The 21,935-nt window shown below is 40.1% G+C and overlaps 1 protein-coding gene across 1 annotated transcript in view; it reads left to right on the top strand.

Annotated features, from left to right (window-relative positions):
* Positions 1-50: 50 nt before the first annotated feature.
* Positions 51-21,935, top strand: part of SGK1 (serum/glucocorticoid regulated kinase 1) — a 112,106-nt gene continuing 90,221 nt past the window's right edge. Inside the window, exon 1 of the mRNA XM_027551614.1 lies at positions 51-365. Within this exon, the coding sequence (XP_027407415.1) occupies positions 297-365 (69 nt within the window). The 5' untranslated portion in view covers positions 51-296. The remainder of the gene's footprint in view (positions 366-21,935) is intronic.

Below are 21,935 nucleotides of genomic sequence, written 5' to 3'. Positions count from 1 at the left end.
AGCAGCCAGAGCCTCTACTCGGAATCCGGGGCATCCTGGGGTCCTGTTGCGGTGATGCCTGCCTTTCGGAGCAGTGATGGAAAGAGAAGAGCCACTGTCGGTGGAAACTGAGAGCGGGGAGAGGTTGCTGCAGTAGCCGGTGCTGCAGAATGTGTGAGTGAAAACCTAAGCCGCGCTGGATTCTCCATCCCGCTCGGTCTTCGTCAACTAGTCCAGGAGGCAAGTCGGGAACCAGATGCATTGACCAGGTGGGGGCCACCCTGGATCTGTTAACCGTGAAGTCCCCACCGTGGAAAATGGTAAACAAAGACATGAATGGATTCCCAGTCAAGAAATGCTCAGCCTTCCAATTTTTTAAGAAACGGGTAAGGACAGGTTTTGTTTGCTTCTTTTGTTTTCTGCTCTTGTCTGAAATGCCTTTGATTGCTTGCCGGAGGTAAGCCCGAGTTTCGGTGGCAAAGCCCCAAATGGAAGTCGTGTGTGTCTGGTCGCAGTTGTCCAGCTGGGAAATAGACCTGCCTTGATGCAGATTTGAGGGTGGGGGCACCTAGGCAGAGTTGCTTTGGGAGGAGGGGGTTGGGCTGAGATGTCCTAAGGATGGTTTAGAGCTGGGAATGGGAATTTCCCAACCAAAGCCACAAGATTACAAACAGTTTCAAAGAGAATTAGCCTGGGTACAGTTATCGGCTAGTTAATTTGGTTGGGGACTAATTCCGTGGTGCGCTCTCGCTCTCTCTTATCTTTGAAGGCTTCAACTTTTCCCACACCTTTCATTCACTTGGTCTCAAGTGCAGCTTTATCATCTTCCTGCCTCAGAAGCATCAGCTTCTAGCTTCCCAGATTCATCTGGCCAATAACTTGCTGAGTCCTTATCTATGGTAAAAATAGCAAAGGACTAGAATGACCTTTCAGAGAACTGATGGAGTCCAGCATTTTAAATCCTCTATTTCAGGTTGCCTCAATTTTACTTGGTACAACCGCCTTTCTTTTCATGGGCAGTGTGAATTCAAGTGATAATATGGGGTTATGCTGCTGTATACTTTTATTTCTTAAATTCTTGTTCTTCTGTTCAGGACGTTAATGATACATTGCTTGTAAATGAGCAAAGAAAAGGGAGGGGGCTTTCCTTGTGTTTCACAGTAAACTCAGTTCATTGTAATGGTCCCACTGGTGGTCTGCGTAAATCTGCAAATTTATACATAAGTGAGAGGTAAGAAATGAATGATTGTTAAGCAACTGATGACTGACATTCTTGTGGAGAGTTTCTTAAGCAACAGCAGCTTCCTCCAGCCCCCAGCTGCCCTGGTCTATTTGATACCCTAGGGCAATTCCATCAAAATGATTCTCTTCATTCATTCCCGGTTCCTTCATTCAGGTCTTCCATGTGCTGCTCCGGAAACACAGCCCTTCACTTAAACCACCAACAGAACACAGTGAACTACACACTGGGCTGGACTATGTCCTGCACCAAGTGGGCAAGCTGGGAAGGCAGGGCTGGGAACAGCATGTCAGTCCAGGTCAGAGGGCCAACACAGTTTCCCACACACCTGTGACTGAATTCCCATCAGTCGAGCTAAACCTTCCCTAAAGTCCATGGGTCAAAACATATTCATTAAAACCAAAGCAAAACCCACGTTGTCCTGGCTTCTGCACCGGAGGCCTCAGCACCTGAGGCCTCAGCACCTGGCAAGGAGGTCTCCCGCTGGAGGAGACTCAAGTTGAATTGGAGCAAGGCAGTGCCACTTCTCAGAGTCCACCATGTTTCTTCATTTTTCCCTGTAGCCAAGATATTTCTTTCCAAGGAAAGAGCACTTTGTAAAAAACAATTTCCAACACAGTAAACAAGTGTTTTGATAATAAATAAAAAATGCCATAGCTCATAACTCAGTATTTAAACTCTTTACTCTCATTTAATTAATTAACTAAATGAATGAATTAAACTCTTTACTCTCATTTAATTAATTGATTGGTGGTACTAAGGGGACAGTGACGGTGATTTTTTTTGGTTGGTTGGTTTTTGGTTTGTGTTTATTTATTTACTTTAATACTTCTCAATCAGATATATTTAATCAACTGAGTAACTGTCAAGTAGATTTTAAGTTTTCTCTTATTTTCTTTGCTATCAAAATGTGCTATAATAACTGTTAATTTACTATCTAGTTTCTTTTTTGCTTAAAAGCAGAATTTAACAGTAGCCTTCAGTTGCTGCCTCTGTAGACCTTGCATTTTGCAAAGAACTAGCCAGGGTACTGATGTCTAACCTGAGTGCTTGCAGAGAGAAAGAACATGAAACCAAGATATGTAGGAGACCTAAGAGACGTGGGTTCTATCCCTCCGTCAGGAAGATCTCCTGGAGGAGAGCCTGGCAACCCACTCCAGTATTTTTGCCTGGAGAATCCCATGGACAGAGGAGGCTGGTGGGCTACAGTCCATGGGGTCCCAAAGAGTCAGACATGACTGAAGCGATTTAGCATGCACACACCCATCCAACCCCGCAGCTTCATCTACCTTTGAATCTGGATCTATCATTTTCTGGAGATAGTATCAGAAACCTCCCCTCTCGATGTTCTTACTCTTCAAGGACAAAACAGCAGAATATGCCTTTGTGTCAAATCACGGAGGGCCCTAAGGGATAAAGTCTTTGATTCTTGTCCATACATTATCATTTCTGAAAGTTCATTTCAGTCTGTACCATGACTTTGCTATAGGTTTTGCTTTTTTATTCCTTTGTTTGTTTGGGGTCTTTAAGTACACAGCTGATATGTAAATAAATGCGTAAAACATTAAGATAATACCCAGGTAAATCCCTCTGCCTTTCTTATCTAGAGGTAAATGTTGACATCTATCTTTCCCAGATCTTCTCTATGCATCTGTATGCATATTTATATACTAGAATGCCTTTGTTCTCAGCTAAGAATAATCCATTTTTCTTATATTCTATTGTTGAAGTTCCACAGATTTCTGCATATTTTATTTTTAACCTACTTAGACAGTCTTACAAAATGAACCTTTGTCCAATGCCCACATTAAACCATGAATAGATCTTGGAAAAAACCCATAGATTTTTTAGGGCTTACTAAAAACATGGGTTTTTTAGGGCTTACTAAAAACATGGAGGTTTGGACCCAAATTTTGATGGCAGAAAGCTTAACTAGTGCTTCCTACGCCTCTGAGATATTTCACAAGAAGCCTAAGAAGGTCGCCAAAAGGGAAGGCAGAATGATCCACCCTGTGATTCATTTAGAAGAATAAGTGTAGCACCATTTATTGAGAGCTTGCTATGTTCTAGAAGTTATGGGTCAAGTGCTTTATACGTATTAGCTCATGAAATCCTCAGAGTCATCCTGTGAAGTAAGAAAACATTAAATGTGCAAAGCATGGCTTAAGAGAGATTAAACAACCAACCCAATATCACTTAACTAAAAAGTAGCAGAGCCAAATTTTTGATTTTCCTTGACCCAAAGCCCATATTCTTAATCCAGACTTTCTGTTTTTGAATCACATTCCCACCCCCTTTTTTCTTCCATAACAGAATCTTTTTTTCTCCCCAAGTAAAAATTTTATGCCATTATGCAATTTATAAAACCTACAAAGGGAACTAGTCTTCAGCTGACTCTCTCGAAGCTTCTTTCCAACCCTCAGTCATGACTGAGGCAGCTCTGGGGAACCCAGCCTCAAGGAACACAATCTAAAGAAAGGCAGTCCTGGTGCTAGTTCCCCCAAATCCTTTGGATTTATGCTTGCCACCGCCATGTCTTAAAAGCTCAACTAAATCAGCTTAATTTCATTTAGTTGAGAATAGCTAAGCTAAACTCGGTAAGAATTCTACTTCCATTCGGTATGTGTTAATGATAAGTTAACATTAAATGCCTATGGATTATTCTTTACTCTTAGAATCTCTGAAAAATTCATTTAAGATAAATGGAAAAATGTCCTTATCAGTTTTATTGTCAAAATCTAAGAGCTTTAAAAGGTATAGGGTTTGCTAAAGATAATCCATTTTCATGGATTTAAAGATTTGTTCATGGTTCAGATTCTTGCATGGACTGTAGCCTGCCAGGCTCCTTTGTCTACTTAATTCTCCAGGCAAGAATATTGGAGTGGGTAGCCATTCCCTTCTTTAGGGGATCTTCCCAACTCAGAGATTGAACCTGGGTTTCCTGCGTTGCAGGCAGATACTTTACCATCTGCGCCATCAGGAAAGCCTGCGTTATGACTCAGAAAACACCAAAAATGATATTATCTTCAACTTGATAACCCATTTTGGAAATTCCTTAGGTATGTAAATCAGTTCAGTTCAGTCGCTCAGTCATGTCTGACTGTGACCCCACAGACTTCAGCAAGCCAGGATTCCTTGTCCTTCATCAACTCCCGGAACTTGCTCAAACTCATGTTCATCAAGTCGGTAATGCCATCTAACCGTCTCATCCTCTGTCATCCCCTTCTCCTCCTGCCTTCAATCCTTCCCAGCATCAGGATCTTTTTAAGACTTCTAAAGACAGAATCACATTATCTTTCATAACATTTCAGAGGATAACTAGGCAGGATGGAATTTTGGATTTGGAATACGCACCTTAGAAACTCTTTCATTGACCTACCTATTTTAAAGATGTAGAAACAGTGCTTGACAGGTCAATCACTTACTCAACTAAAATGGGGCTAAGCCACTCCTCACAGGTAGGCTTTTCACTTCCAGATCAAGTGTCTTTTTTTCTTTTTTTTATGCTCTCAAACTGGTTCAGTGCTTCAGGCCTCATTCATTCATTCTTTAAGAAATATAGTAGGGACAAAATCTAGTTCATCTTCCTAGTACTAACTGCCTCGTGACCACCAATTTTGACAAGACACTTCTTTTGAACTTGTTTTGACTCAGTATATCATGATTTTGTGCATTTGAACAATCAATCTTGCATTATTCTTTGTTTTATAATGACCATCACTTATGCTTACCCCAGTGGCTCAGCGGTAAAGAATTCGAGTTCAATGCCGAAGATGCAGGAGACCAGAATTTGATCCCTAGGTCAGGAAGATCCTCTGGAGTAAGAAATGGTAACCCACTTGAGTATTCTTGTTTGAAAAATCCCATGGAAAGAGGAGCCTGGCGGGTTACAGTTCATGGGGTCACAAAGAGTCAGACACGACTGAGAGACTGACCACCACCATACTTACACAGCCCTAATATTGTTGACCACTGCTCTAAGAGGCCGAAGTATGTTACACATTTAATTTCTCAAACATGAAAAGTCTATGGGAGATACTATTGTTATCCCAATATGGTAGATGAAGAAGTGTCATGGGCCGAGGTAGAGGGAGTAATCCTACATCATACAGCTAGTTTGTGGGAGAGTCAGGGGTTGGATCAAAGCATATGGCTGCAAAGTCTGTATCCTTCACCACTGCACATCCTATCTGTGATGTTAGACAATCCAGTGTGGTCGAAAGAGACTTGAAGAGGTCTGATGGCCCTAGCTTCCTCCTTTCTCTAAAAATGATGGGGAATAAAGCAAAGGGTTTCAGGCTAGTTATTATGTTTCTTCTAGTGAAGCAGAGACATGAGATCAACCTCCTCTGAAGTGGTTATTCTACACCACTGTTTCTAAAACTTCATCCCTTTATATTTTACTTCCTTTGACTGTTCTATTTGTTGCTCTTCAGTCGCTAAGTCATGTCTGACCCTTTTTGACTCCATGGACTGCAGCATGCCAGGCTTCTGTGTCCTTCAACTCCTGAAAGCAGCTGAACTGGAATGATAATAAAAGTCATTTTCTTATGGAAAGCTCTTTACGTCTTCTCAGGGGGCTAGCGTTTACTGAATGTTTCCTAAGGGTCAAGCCTCGCTAGTATAACACTTTACTGGTATAATTGTCACAATCACTCCATTATTCCCATTTCACAACCAAAGAATCTGAATCAGAGGAGTAAGCAGTCCAAGGTCATGGTGCTAGAAAGAGGTATAGCCAGAATCCAAATTCAGGCAGTCAGCTTTAGCACCACCAGTATTTCCATTGAAGCCACTGCAGTAAATGACAGTGAGGCAATCACCTCTGTAGGGATGTAAATTCCATCCAGAGAGGATTATGTGGGGTGGAGGGAAGTGGGGAGATCGTGGTGGTCACAGCTGTGGTGAATGACATCTCCCACTGGACTCCTGGAATGACCTTCCACTGGAAGACAGTAGGAATCAGAAGTCTGTCTTGGATTTATCCAAAATATATTTAATTATACTTCTTGAACTCCTGGTGGCTCAGAGGGTAAAGCGTCTGCCCGCAATGAGGGAGACCTGGGTTCGATCCTTGGGTCGTGAAGATCCCCTGGAGAAGGAAAAGGCAACCCACTCCGGTACTCTTGCCTGGAAAATCCCATGAACGGAGAAGCCTGGTAGGCTGCAGTCCATAGGGTCACAAAGAGTCGGACACGACTGAGCGACTTCGCTTTCACTTTCCTGAAACCACAGTGGAGATTTCAATGGCTTCTACTGTACTGTCTTCAGAAGTAGCTAAAGTCTGAGCCATTTGAGTCACCCCTGTGTGCACTCGAGGGCATAGAACACAACTGCAGTCACCCTGTGCTGTAACCCAGGACCCACCTGGAGCTCCCATAGGGCAGGAAGGTCCTTAAGGATAGAGAACCCGTTACCTTGTTCTCTGTATCCCCTCCTGTGTGTGCGTGTGTTAGTTACTCAGTCATGTCTGACTCTTCATGACCCAGTGGACTGTAGCCCATCAGGCTCCTCTGTCCATGGACCTCTCCAGGCAAGAATAATGGAGTAGGTAGCCATTCCCTTCTACAGAGGATCTTCCCAACCTAGGAATCAAATCTGGGTCTCCTGCATTGCAGGCAGATTCTTTGCCATCTCAACCACTTCTATATTTCTAACTAGTCAAACCATATTTGTTAAATGAACGTATGAATCAAGTAAATCAATGAATCCTTGTATTAAGTGATCCCTAAGTGGTTGCCTTGTCCTCCTGTTTCTGTCTTGAGATAGATGAATGGCTTAGGAAGGTAATGCATTTTAATTCTGTGTTTAGATGTGGATATTATATGTGAGGACTTTGAAAAATAACTTAAATCCAACTCAAAGACAAGTTGTCACTACACTTAGCAGCTGGCAAGGAACCTTGAACTCAGCTCATTTTATGATCAGTGCTCACACCACAACTTCTTTTCTGTAATGATTTCCTTGTCAGGACAAACAAGACAGACACAGTCATGATTCATTACTCTCTTTTGATTTTATATTAATATAAATCACTGACTTCAACAGTATATGTTACGCATTGTATATTCTCTTACCTAGAATCCTTAAAGCACCTTCCCAGTTATTATGGTTTTTCCTCATTTTTCAAAGTGATCTTAGGAGCCCCTTAGTGTGAAGAGAACTTTGAAGTCAAGAGGTCTTTCCTGCTTTGCACAGTGAGTCTTAGGGGGTTTGGACTGGAGCAGGGACTGGTTAGGTTTGGTTGTGCTGGGGGATGACTCTTCAGTAGCACAGTACACAGGTAAGGAGTAGCAGATATTTGTCACTTTGGCAGTTCTCAAGAAAGCCCTGGATAGTTAGGCTCTCATTCTGACACAATGCTTAGAAAATCTTGTGAAAGGAAAGTGAGTTCCTTAAAAGTTCCACTTTTTGGAGAACAAGTACACATAAACTGTTGTAAGAGACATTCTGAGTGCACCCATATCTTATGATCTATAAATGCTTAACAAGATAAAGCAAATCTAAAACAGAGCATGGCGAGTCACTGAAACACATGCCCTCATTTGGAGATTTCTGATTATAGAAGTGTAAGGGGAAGAACTGATAAGAACTGAATGGATAGAAAAGCTTAATCAGTAATTTAAGTGATGCTAAAGATAGTTTTAGAAGTGTAAGGGGAAGAACTGATAGGAACTGAATGGATAGAAAAGCTTAATCAGTAATTTAAGTGAAGCTAAAGATAGTTTTTTATTAAAGGAAATATCATGATGTTATCTTTTTTAAAGTGTGATGTATTTTTATGCACACTAGATAATCCAAACAGTTAAGCAATACTCCCCCCACCCCCGCCCCCGCCCTGGCCGTGCCTCGAAGCTTGTGGGATCTTAGTTACCTGACCAGGGATTGAACCCCAGGCCACAACAGTGAAAATGCTCAGTCTTAACCATTGGACCACCAGGAAATTCCTGAAGTCAATGTTCTTAACACTGGCAGATAAGGAGAAGCCTCCTGGCTTACATGGGATGCTGTTTCCTACCTGCTAACTAGAACCTTGGTTCCTAGCTTGGAGCATAGAATCTTCACCAATGATGGGGTAAAGATGTATATCCCTTGCATGGAGTTGAAGAAGGCTAAGTTCACAGGGCATACAGTTTCTCAAAGGGCTTTAACTGGAGCAGTGGCCACTACTTCTCTGGAGAGTCCCATCCTTCAGAAGTCCAACCCTTCCTAGCAGAAAAGCAGGCTGCCCAGGTCCTTAGACTCAATGCATCCGCCAGAGCTGGGAACAAGAAAGTCATCTGCCAGACACCTCCCCAGATCCTTGGTCAAGGGCAGGTGGCCCCAGCCATTAGCCAACTTCCTCTGGCAGCCTACACAGTGAGCTGGCAAATTTTGAAAGCTTCTGTGTAGGAGGAAGAGAAGAAGGAGGCACGAGGAGGGCAATGGCGAGAGCAGACAGCCAGGGGGGCTAGGTGCTGCCTTGGCTTCCTTCTGCAGCGGCTCCGGCATTTGCGGACAGGATTACTATTAGTGTTTGTTTTCTCTCACACCTATTTCTTCGCAGCATTCTGAAATGATTTCATAAGTATTTACAACAAAGAGAAATGAAAATCAAGGCTGTAACTAGGACGGCAGGAGAATCTTCCCCTGGTGATGCAAGATGCCAAAATATTACTCTAATTGCTTCCCAGAGCCTGCTGTGACATTTTTCTGGGAAGAGTCCGCTGAGCTATTTTTACAGCACGGGGGTCACCTTGGTCTCTTTTGTCCTCCTATGTCAGGGCAGTCACCCAAAATGCCTTTGTTTGGGGGATGACTAGTCATAAGGTTCTTTTCTTTTTCTCTTCCTCTAGCCCTCCTCTTCTTTTCTCTTTTTCCTTTTCTCCCTCCACCTTCCTCCGTCTCTTTCTCTCCTGTCTCTGAAAGACAGGCTCACATCAAGGCCAAAGAGAGGAAAGCTTGACAGAAAATACCCCTAGACTCGTGTTCCACAGGAAACAGGGAACCTGTGTTCTTCTCATTCAGTGGCTTCAGGAATATCTTGCCACCTCCGAGTCTGGTAGAGTGAAATCAGCCAGTATCAAAGATCCTAACAGCTCCAAGATATTAGTTTCTAGAAACAGCAAGGTAAAAAGGGCCCCCAAATAGTTAAAACATTTTAAGACTCAAATTTTTGTGGAACGAACTTTAAAATATTCTGAGAAGGAAAAAAAATCAAATTGTTCGATATGTAAAAATATGTATTTTCAACGTTTTCTAGTCATAAATATCTTTTCTATAGATTGCTTTTTCTGAAAATTGAATATCCTTTGAAGCCTAAATCTTTCTAGACTAGTACTAATTTGGGTTATTTGTGGGGGGAAAAAAGTGTAAGAAAGAAAACTGAGTATGTAGCTTCTAGAATAGTTAAAAAGATTCAAGTAAAGCTAAGCTACAAAACAATGGAGTAGAATGAAAGTAAAGACATTAAAAATGAACTTTCTTTAGAGTCTCTTATAGCTTCTCTGAAACCTAGAATATAAACTCCCTGAGCCCAGAGATTTTGTCTGTCTTATTCAGAGCTTTGCTTGAGTGTCTGGTACATAATAGTATAATATGTAGTAAACATATGTCAATAATATATGTTTAATGGATCAATAAAAACAAAAGGGTTTGGGGAGGGCAGATGAAGTGTAATTATAATAACAATACTCGGTTAAACAGAGAGGGCATTGATAATGAGAAAGAATTTAAAGAAAATCTTAGTGTCCATTTTTCACTGCTTTAAATAGTGCCGACATGGCAACCCATAAAAGTGAAGAAGAACTAGAACGCAAGGCATTAATGAATTAAAATACTCTAACACAGGTAGTGAAACAATGTTTTTGTTTGGTCAGTCTTGGTACAAACTAGATTTGAGCACAGAACTTGAAACTGGATTCTATTTTGATGATTGGGTTAGTATTTTTATGCTGTTAGATGTAAATGATTTTTTTAATATCCTTGTAATAACAAGAAAAGCTGAATGAATATATTGAAAGTGAGAGTGAAGTTGCTCAGTCGTGTCTGACTCTTTGCGACCCCATGGACTGTAGCCTACCAGGTTCTACCATCCATGGGATTTTCCAGGCAAGAATACTGGAGTAGGTTGCCATTTCCTTCTCCAGGAGATCTTCCCGACCCAGGGATTGAACCCGGGTTTCCCGCATTGTAGGCAGACGCTTTACGGTTTGAGCCACCAGGGAAGTATTAGTGTTTTACTGAAGAATATGTTTAGCGGAATTGCAAGGCTTAAGGAGTTAAGAGATATCAAAGACATTAGTCAGTTCAGTGTAGTCGCTCAGTCGTGTCTGACTCTTTGCAACCCCATGGACTACAGCACGCCAGGCTTCCACTCCTGGAGCTTGCTCAAACTCATGTTCATCAAGTCGGTGATGCCATCTAACCATCTCATCCTCTGTTGTCCCCTTCTCCTCCTGCCTTCAATCTTTCCCAGCATCAGGGTCTTTTCCAGTGAGTCAGTTCTTCACATCACGTGGCCAAAGCATTGAAGTTTCAGCTTCAGCATCAATCTTTCTAGTGAACATTCAGGACTGGTTTTCTTTAGGATTGACTGGTTGGATCTCCTTGCAGTCCAAGGGACTCTCAAGAGTCTTTTCAACACCACAGTTTAAAAGCATCAATTCTTTGGCACTCAGCTTTCTGTATAGTCCAACTCTCACCGCCATACATGACTACTGGAAAAACCATACCTTTGACTAGACGGACCTTTGTTGGCAAAGTAATGTCTCTGCTTTTTAATATGCTGTCTAATGGGGGAGCTTGGTGGGCTGCCGTCTATGGAGTTGCACAGAGTCGGACACGACTGAAGCGACTTAGCAGCAGTAGCAGCAGCAGGTTGGTCATAGCTGTTTTTCTGGGAGCAAGTGTCTTTTAATCTCATGGCTGCAGTCACCATCTGCAGTGAATTTGGAGCCCAAGAAAATAAAGTCTGTCACTGTTTCCATTGTTTCCCCAACTATTTGCCATGAAGTGATGGGACTGGATGCCATGATCTTAGTTTGCCATGATTAAAGACATCTATGGCACTTAATTCATGGAGGTAGATTATAGAATTTCTAATTCATCTCTGGGTGAGAAGTAAGAAAAGCTTCCAGAAACTATCTTTGATTTTCATGGAAATGGAATTGTATCGGTTTCTTAGGGCTGCCATAACCAACTACCACAAACTGAGTGGCTTAAGCAATGAATTTGTATTGCCTCACAGTTCTGGAAGCTAAAAGTTTCAGAGGAAGGGATCAGCAAAGTTGGTTCCTCCTAAGGGCTGCAAGGAAAGGGTCTGTTCCAGGCCTCTCTTCTGTGCTTATGGATGGCCATCTTCTCCCTGTATCTTCCCTCTGTATTTATCTGTCCAAATTTTCCCTTCTTAGAAGGACATTGTGTGTGTGCTCAGTCACTCAGTTGTGTCTGACTCTTTGCAGCTCATGGACTGTAGCCTGCCAGGCTCCTCTGTCCATGACATTTTCCAGGTAAGAACACTGGAGCGAGTTGCCATTTCCTTCCCCAGGGGATGCATCTCCTGCATTGGCAAGTGGACTCTTTACCCTATCTCCACCTGGGAAGCCCTTTATAAGGACATTAGTAAGTTGGATTAGGGCCCACCTTATTTTAACTTGGTTACCTTTGTAAAGACTCTATCTCCAAATAAGTTCACATTCTGAAGTTCTAAGGTTAGAATTTCAATATAATAATTTGGGAGCTGGACACAGTTCAACCCATGACCAAAGTTTTTCTTTATCATTAAAGTTTCAGTTATATGTGAAATGGAGAACATCCCAACAGGATGGGCTCTAAGGTATAATTTTTTTTACTTTGTCAAAATCATTTGTAAATTCTAGGAAAAAAATATTGCAGGAAATCTATCACACTGGAGAGTATCAGGTTATATACAGGGGTCTGGTACATGAGAATATGTTTTTAAAAATATGGGGATGTGTTAGAAGTAAGTAGTAATTTAGAGAAAAAAATGCTGCTAAATATTATGTAATAAAGCTTTAGGAGCTTGATGGCTGATAAGATGTCTAATATAGCATCAAAGAGCTTGCAACTAAACAATAATGATCTGTAAATTAATTTCTCCGAAGAATATCAATATAATTGCTTTCTCTTCCAACACTTAACCTAAAAGATTAAATGTTACATAGTAAGAACCAGGACTTGGCACTTACCATATACAGGGCCTTGCTTATCAGCTTTGACAAAGCAGTCATATCTAATTTATTTGTCCATTAGTCAGTTTCTACGTAAAAGGGCCCACACCTTCTCACCTTGCCACTCATAAGATGCTGAAGCCATTGCTGATAATTAGTCTTCTAGGACAAAGGAAACATTAAATCAGTCATCTGAAAGTAACCCTTGGACCTAATCTCAATGAGATGGAATTTTTAAATCTGATATCTTGACAGCTCTTGCCTTATGTATTTTATTCTTTTCCAAAAATCAGGACAATGAAAATTCCTAGCAAAGAAAATTGTCTTTCTTTCTAAAGTCAGTATCTTTCAAATAACAGGTTCAGAATTAGTGTTGAAACGACCCCCATTTTGTTTTTTGTATTATCATCATCAACAGCCAACATGAATTGAACACCTATATGTGTTAGGCATTATGGTAGGAATGCAGATATAAAGATTATATCTTCCTTTAACAAGTACCTACTATATAGCACAGGGAACTAAACTCAATTATCTTGTAATAATCTGTAAGGGAAAAGAATCTAAAAAATTATATATAACTGAATCACTTTACTGTACACTTAAACTATCACAACACTGTAAACCAACTATACTTCAATTAAAAATAAGAAAAAAAGAAATATTTACCTTCAGTCTCCCTATCTTACCCCATCCTCAGGAACTTGGATCACATCTCTCTGGTATATACTGTTTATAATGCCTTGTACTTTTTATTATGGCACTTGTAAATTTGTAATCACATATTGGTATAGCTATTTAATTAACATCCTTAACATTAATTAATATCCTCCTGGACTATGGCTCAAAGGGTAAAAGCATCTGCTTGCAATGCAGGAGACCCAGGTTCAATCCCTGGGTTGGGAAGATCCCCTGGAAAAGGAAATGGCAACCCACTCCAGTACTCTTACCTGGAAAATTCCATGGATGGAAGAACCTCGTAGGTTACAGTCCATGGGGTCACAGAGTCGGACATGACTGAGCGACTTTACTTTCACTTTCACTTTCACTTTTCTGAACTATGATCTCTTTGAGGACAAGGACCTTCTTTCTCTTTTGCTTCCAATTATACCCTCAGGGCTTGGCACTGGGAGGGTTATCAATAAATCCTTGGGACTGGGAGGGTTATCAATAAATCCAATTTATTTATTCAAAAATAAATTGAAACAAATAAAAAGATAGGATATTATGAAATTCTGATAATGGGAGAGAGGAGTTAATCTTAAAATCCCTATTGAAATGAAAAGTCCCTTATATTTAATTCTGCTTTAAATGGAGGCATATGTGAACACTCCGTGTCTGAGACACATTTGTATTCTAAATGACATTTCTTTGGAAGCTTTTTTTTTTTTTTTCCTATCATTTACTGTTCCCTGTGAAGAGATCCACATAATAAATTGCCCTTATAATTTAGCAGTAGGCGAAAGATTCTTCTTTTCTGAAAGAAATCACAGTTAGCATGATATAATCCCACAGGTTTGCCTCAGTTGCCAAGAAACTCAAAGCTAAATTTAAAGGTAAATTTCAGTGAAAAAATTAGACAAATCTTCAGAAATGACTTCTCAGTTGCTGAAGTTGGTTTTGAGCTTGTGTTTTTCTTTTAATTCTGTTGTTTTCACTGTAACCTGCCTCAGATGGTCTCTAAATCAAGATAGATGGTATATATAATATAAAGAAAAAAGCAAAAAGGACCTATCAAGGATGAGTTCCAACTATTAAAAAAGTGGATAATGATTACACAGATGCATCACTATTATGATACACAGCATACATAGAAGAAAATGTAGTTCTAAACTATGAAGTGCTTCTCTGCTGAGTTTTTCTTCTTGAAAATGCTGCTTGCTTCAGACCTAATGAAATTAACCACTGGACCACAGAGTTAATGGGTTTATCATCTTGGCTGTCCTACGTAAGCCACTGGGACTCAAAGTAAAACTGTAGGAATGTTTACTCTCTGTCCCACCAAAAAAGAGTATACTTTTCTTCCCCCAAAGTGTACTATATTTATGTTGTCTATTGTTGCATAACAAAATAACCCCCCTCAAAAAATACCCCAAATTGAATGCTGAAAACATCCCCCCCCCACCACCACTTCTTCTTCTTCTTCTTTTTTTTTTTTTTTGGCTTATTATCCTATGGATTAGGAATTCAGGTTGACTCATTAGAGTCATGAGTGGGTCCGTTCCATGATGTTGGCTGGGTCCTTTCCTGGGCTGTGTTCAGCTGGTGGCTAGGCTGTGCGGGAATGTTCAAGAAAGCTTCACTCTCATGTCTAGTTCCTTGCTCCTCTATTGGCCTCTCTCTCTCTTCATGTAGCTTGACTTTCCTCACAGCATCATGGGCTTAAGACGGTCAAACCTCTTAAAGGGCCACTGGCTTCTGAGAGGATGTATTCTAAGAGAAAAGTGGAATCTGCCAATCTCATAAGGCCCAGACTTGGAGGTTCTACAGTGTGACTTCCACTGCATTTGATTCATTAAGAAAGTCACAGGGCCAGTTCAGATTGGAGACATGGAAACATAAACTTCACCTCTCAGTGGAAAGAGTGGCAATTTACTTTTACTCCTATTGAATATTTCTATTTGTGCCATTGAGTCATAGTGTAATTTTTCCAAATTGTGTCCAATTGTATTGATGTTTATCCCTAAACATTTTTTTTTATTTATGCATTTGGCAGCATAAAGTCTTAGTTGCAGCATGTGGGATCTTTGATCTTCATTGCACACGCAAGATCTTCAGTTGCAGCATGCAGGATCTAGTTCCCTGTGACCAGGTGTTGAACTCAGACCCCCTGCATTGGGAGCATGGAGTCTGAGCCACTAGGGAAGTCCTACCTCTAAACTTCTAAAATCAGAACATTCTGAATTACACTAAAAAGTAGCTTAGTCTCTCAGTCATGTCCGATTCTGTGACCCCATGGATTGTAGCCCACCAGGCTTCTCTGTCCATGGGGATTCCCCAGGCAAGAATCCTGGAGTAGGTTGCCATGCCCTTCTCCAGGGGATCTTCCCAACCCAGGGATCAAACCCAGGTCTCCCACATTACAGGTGGATTCTTTACCATCTGAGCCACCAGGGAAGCCCAAAAAGTAAAGAAACTCCCAAACTTTAATAGGACAAAACTATTAAGACCTTCTAATAGGGATCAGACAAAATAGGGATCAGTCAGATTCTTAGCTGCATTCTTACCAGCTTTGTAATATTGGACAAATGATGGAAGTTCTAAGCCTATTGACTTATCTGTAAAATGGGTTTTAATGACAACTCTTACCTCTTAGAACTGTTGTGAGAATTAAATGATATAATGTGTGTAAAGCATTTGACTTCAGTGCCTAGTATCTACTAAGTGCTCAAAGCATGTTAGATATTATCAAGACAGACCTCAAAATTAGAGACCTACCTTTCTAGCCTTTCTACACTGTCTGTTATGGTGTAAGTTGTGATTTTACTTGTATGTCTACTTGTAAGTATGCTGCTCTCAGACTACTTTGCTTTTGGATTTTATTGCTTAAAGGTCATTTCTCAAAAGACGTATGCATGGTCAGTAGGCTCACACTTTTACTGAGTTATTTAGATGCTTCTGGAGGCTTAAGAACTAGTGAACACAATTAATCTGTCTTCTATGGATACATCTCCCTAGAGCAACTGCAGTGGTCCAGCTTCATTGCTGAAATGATATTTCATTTGCCCAAGATCTCATTAAATCAAATGACACCAAATTACTCTGCTTCCTTAGCTATATGTGCACAAAGCACTGAGGAAAGAACAGATGCCTAAACCCATAGGTCCAACGTGTAATCAGTTATTAATGCCATTCGATCTGAATGTAATGCCAGGTTTTCCTTTCTAATCTGTCTTGCATTGCCAAGTCAAGACTTGATAAGAATTTGAAATTCTAAATCAGAACGCATTGTAACTCATGCACATTCAGATGACTTTTAAAATTCTTTTCCAACTCCCCTTCATGAAAATATTTCTTATTAAAGGCTCAGAAACTTGAATTGCAATGAATTTTCATCCCTCTGAACTCTGTATTTCTCTTGTCATGTGGACATTTATCCATCATCTCAACTTCCTCTTTCTTGGCATGTAGCCCAGTGGACCACTCTTGCATGAAATGCTCGTGGCCCAGGGCTGACCAGGCTGTCCTCCTACCTCTGGGCTATTTCTTAGTTCCATTTCAGGCTCCTCCTCTCCATTCTATGGGATTCTGGGGGAATATGAGAGTGGTTCAGGTTTTGTGGTTGGCTAACTTGCCTATCTCTCTCTCACCATCTCTTTCTCTTTTCTCTCTCCCTCTCATTCTCCATCTTTCTCGCTTTCCCATACACTCTCCTTTCTCTCCCCTTCCTCACCCTCTTGGAACACACCAATTTGTTCATTCCTGTGCTTTAAGTTCAATCCATATGTCTTTCTTAAATTGATCAGTTCTCTAAATGCCTGATTCCTATTCCCAGTTATCTACTTAATATTCCTGTTCAAATGTCTCACAGATAACTTGAATTAATCATGTCCAAAAATTGAACTCTTGATTTTTCTTCCTATCTAATTTTATTCCTTCTCTAATTTCCCCCAGCTCAGTAGCTGAAATTGCCAAAGACTAATTTGTTACAACCAGAAACATAAACATATTCCTCTTTCTTTTCTTCCAACATCAATGCAATAAATTAATTAGCACATACTATTGGGTTTACCTCTAAAACGACTGTTGTTTTTAGTCCCCTTCTCTTTATTTCCAGGGCTTTGGTGCAAGCCACCCCCATCACCTTATCTTTTGGACTCTTTAATAAAAAGTCTTTTTCACTCTCATCTCTAAATCCACTCCTCCTTGCCTTTCACCTCCTTGACTATCCCTTTAAGAAATCTCTGCACTTTAGTCAGATTACAGTGGAGATTTTCTTGAGGAAAAAAGGCAGTGAAAGAGGACAGAACTTCTCCAGAGTCTTGTAGAGAATAGCAAACTTGGCCTTAGAAGCTGAGTTCCTTCTTTGTGACAATAAATCCTTTCAGATATCTACTGTTGTAGTTTGGTTTTCTTGATGTACTTTTTTTTTTTTTTAATTCAAAGAAGTATTTCATTTTGTGAAGAACGGAGGTATTTGGGCCCTCTTGAGAATAGCTGATGCTAATATGCTTTAGTTTAAATTACATTATTCATCCCCACCTACCACAGGGCAAAAATAAAGTCATAGTTTTGCTAATCACAAAGCTACCAGAGGCTTCAAAACCCTGTCAGAAGGAAATGGCCTAATTCTTTCTCTGAGACTAGAATAAACAGACATATCTAGACACTATTTCCAAATTGGAAATCTTTTTTCCAGATTGGAAATCTTTGTTAGTTGGCTTATGAAGCAGAGCATAAAATAATATTAGGAACCATATTTTTGTATAGATTTTACTATAATGTCAGCTGACCGCTTTGGATGGTTTAAGTCCTCCACATTTGGGACACATTCAGCATCCCTAATACCTTATACCCTTTACTCCTTGGCATAACTCATCACCTCTGTTATTTCAGGAAGACAGACCCTAGGCCTCCATCTTGTCAGTCTTACCATTCTTCTATCTGAGAAGTCTTATTGTTGCCCATCCCTCACCCTTACCCACACTCAGCTAAATCCTACACTTTTTTCCTACTCAGCTTCATGAGGTCCATAACACTTAACCAGATGTTAGAAACTGCATGGGTTACTTTCTACAAATGCCTCTTCAACTCTTAGTAAATTCTGACTTATAATAATTACCTTTTAGTGATTGATTATATTTACAAGTACAGGTAGCATTTTTATGGCACTTAATTTAGAAAATGTTCAATGATTTCTTTCTCCCTGTGTCTAATAGTTCAGCAATGCAGGTAGGTGTCCTTAGCTTTTCTTTACCAACAAGGATTCTGGGCATCAGAAAGATGAAGTAACTTTCCAATGGTCACACAGATAAGAAGGTCCACATCAATTGGTGGCATTTGAGATCCTCTTTCCATTATATCACATCACTTCTCTAGCAACTGCTGTGGTTTCTCACTGGGCATTTTATACTCATCATCTATTATTGCAGGAACTTCAGATAATGGAAGTGGAGTTCTTTATTTTCATGCTAATATTTGTCAGATTCTTTGGTTTGGGTTTTTTTTTTTTTTTTTTTTTTTGTCAATTCTATTTTCTAAATAGCTCTAGCTCCCACTTTCCTTACTTCCTGAATGCCTGCACTGCCTCTTCCCTAGCTCAGGCCCCCTCCATTCTTCCCTGAAGAATTGCTGCCACTATTAAACTGGCTTCCTGTGGCCAGTTTTAACACCACAGAATCCTCCAAATTGCAGTCTGGAAGAACTTTCTAGAACACATGTTGGAGCTTGATGTAAATGCACTTTTAACACTTCAATGTTTCATCATAGCTCTCAAAATAAATTCCTAACTCCTTAGTATTGCATGTAAAGCTTACCAACACCTGGCCCTTGCTTACTTCTCTCACCCCTCCTGTCTTTCTCTTTTTCCTTCTCCTTCCTCATCCACAAATCTCATTCTCCAAGCATGTTGAATAACTTAATTTTTTCCATCTATATATCTCACCATCAATCCTGGGGCTCATCATCTGGGTTCACAGAGAGAGATGTCTCTGGATGGAATCCAGAAACTTGGATGGACAAAACTTACATTTATTTTCACCAAACTAATTGAACTTTAGTATTTCCTCCAATTATGAATGTAACCAATAAATGGCAGTAGTATTATTAGGACCTGTAATTTTATCACTAATAGAAATCACAGATATTTTTCATATCACATGGCAACTGTTGAAGGTACTACAATATATTATGTATGATTATCATTACAAAGAAACTTATAGTTGTTATTATCTCTCATCTAAACCTTGGTACCTAATACAGCAAGAAAGAATCACATATAGTGCTGAGTATATAGTACTGAAATATTTAAAAAATTTTGCTACCTGCAGTTTAATACAATCAATTGCCTTTGTAATCCTATATATTTTACTTTGTTCATTAAAACCTAATTCTAGGAAAGGGACCCCTAGGCTTCACCAGATTGTCAGAAGGGTTCAAGGCTCAGAAAAGGCAAGATCCCCTGTCATCATGGTTCCCTTTCCTTAGAATGTTCTTTTGAACTCCACACTCTTCACCTGGCCAACTCTCATTCGTTTCCCTGGATGTGATTTATTCCTTTCTTTTTTTTTTCTTTCAATTTGGCTATACAGCAGGCATATAAAATCTTAGTTCCCCAGCCAGGGATTGAACCTGTGCCCCCTGCAATGGAGGTGCAGAGACTTAGCTACTAGACCACCAGGGAAGTCCCAAGGGTGGAGTTTAAAGGTAACCCTTGAAGGTCTTTTCCATGATCCTCCAAGATTGGGAGAACGTCATGTCTGTTTTTTTGGCAGTGAACTTTGCTCAATTATGGACTGATTTCACTATGGTATGATTATCTTTCAATCAACTGACTCTAACACACATTCAAGTTCTTTGAGGCCAGCTCAGTGGCTTTATCTCTGTTATATCCACCATATCCAACATGTAGAGGTGCTCAGTGGTCCTCTGTTCAACTGATTCTCACACCATTTTAGCAGCATGCCATCAGTGCCGTTCATTCATACAAACATTTATTCTGAATCTCCTAGGTCCCAGGGACTTTCTAGGAACTGGAAATAAAGCAGAGAATAATACAGAAAGAAATTCCTCACCTAGATGCTTACATGCTCACGAAGTGAAGCTAGTCAATAAACAAAATTCATGAAGTAAAACATTTCAGTGACAAAAGAACAACTATGTGATTCTTCTGTTACAAGGTACCTAGAGTACTCAAAGTCATAGAGACCAAAAGTAGAATGGTGGTTGCCAGGATCCAGGAGAGGAAAGAGGGATGCTGCTGCTGCTAAGTCACTTCAGTCGTGTCCAACTCCTTGCGACCCCAGAGACGGCAGCCCACCAGGCTTCCCCGTCCCTGGGATTCTCCAGGCAAGAACACTGGAGTGGGTTGCCATTTCCTTCTCTAATGCATGAAAGTGAAAAGTGAAAAGTGAAAGTGAAGTCGCTCAGTCGTGTCCAACTGTTAGCGACCCCATGGACTGCAGCCTACCAGGCTCCTCCATCCATGGGATTTTCCAGGCAAGAGTACTGGGGTGGGATGCCATTTCCTTCTCCAAAGAGGGATGAGGAGTTACTATTTAACAGGTACAGCCTTTCAGTTTAGGAAGACTGGTGTGAAGATGGATGGTGGTGGTCACACCACAATGTGAATGAACTGCACATTTTGAAATAGTTAATATGGTAAAGGTTATGTGTATTTCATCACAATTTTTCAAAAGTAAAACACACTATATTAGATGGGAAATGTGCTGGAGAAAAGCAAAGATGGGAAGTGGGAAGAAGGAAGCCCTGAGAGAAAAGAGGCTGGGAGAGGCCTCAGAAGTATGGATTTCTTGCTTGTTTTTGCTCAGCGTCTGAGCTTCAAGCACAGACCACCTCTTTGGAAGAAGATTCAGAAAGACCTGACTCTTCTATATGATCATCAGCAGTGGATACGAAAGTAGAGGTTTTTTTTTTTAACATGTGTTGCTAAGTTCCCAAGAACTGGTTGCCTTGCATTCCCCTAATGCCTTCTGGGAAAAGCATACATTCAGTGAAAGAAATCTTTAGGAAGAATATTGGCATCTCTAATTGTTACTTGGACCTACCATTTATCTTTCTCCTCCATTTTTCAGTTTGACATAAGCACTTCTCTGCCGTGCATCATCAAAGAATTATGAGACCATTTGAGGAGGTGAATAGGATTCATTTTTGAAAAATCAGATAATTATATCTGATTTATGTCTCTTGTGTCCTCATAAATCACCTTAATATCCATGCTTCTGTAAGTTTGGTTTTATACTATTTATTTTTCTAACTCACGAAGATAATCAATGGGGAGTCCAAGTCTAATTGTAGTCTTTCAGTGAGTAGATTGACTTCTGGTTCTTTTTTTATTAAAATACAGGCTTTTATTCAAGTAAATACTATCAAATTTTGAGGTTTAAAGGTTTGATTTCAAAGTTTGATCTACAAAATATCAAAACAACTGGCTATAAAGTGAAACTTCTATCCAGTCAAGGTTGTTTATGCTTTGCAATATCAACCACAGAGCCTAGTTGATTTTTTTAGGATATTCTGACAAATAAATAAACACAGACCTCCTAATACTCTTGTTTGCCTCTAATGTAAAATTTCTGCCATGCAAGGACACTGCGACCAGAAAAGTCTCATGAAACATTGTATCTACTACTCCTTTATAATGTCTTCTTATTTAGTTATAAAAATTGCTTAGGAGTTTAAAAAATTACAAATCATTCTCAATGAAATAGTGAGGCTTTCATACCTTACTGGAAACTGGCAAATGATGAGTCATCTTGTCTTGCCTAGATCCTAAAGTACAGATTGCCAGAGCTGAATTCTTTAAATATTAAAAATATTCCTTCCCTCTTCTTACCATCTTCTGAGACATTCAGACAAAAAAACAT

This window comes from Bos indicus x Bos taurus, chromosome 9 (assembly GCF_003369695.1).
Source record: "Bos indicus x Bos taurus breed Angus x Brahman F1 hybrid chromosome 9, Bos_hybrid_MaternalHap_v2.0, whole genome shotgun sequence".
NCBI classification, from domain to species: domain Eukaryota; kingdom Metazoa; phylum Chordata; class Mammalia; order Artiodactyla; family Bovidae; genus Bos; species Bos indicus x Bos taurus.
Note: the sequence above shows the minus strand (reverse complement) of the source record. Positions and strands in the feature narration are given on the sequence as shown.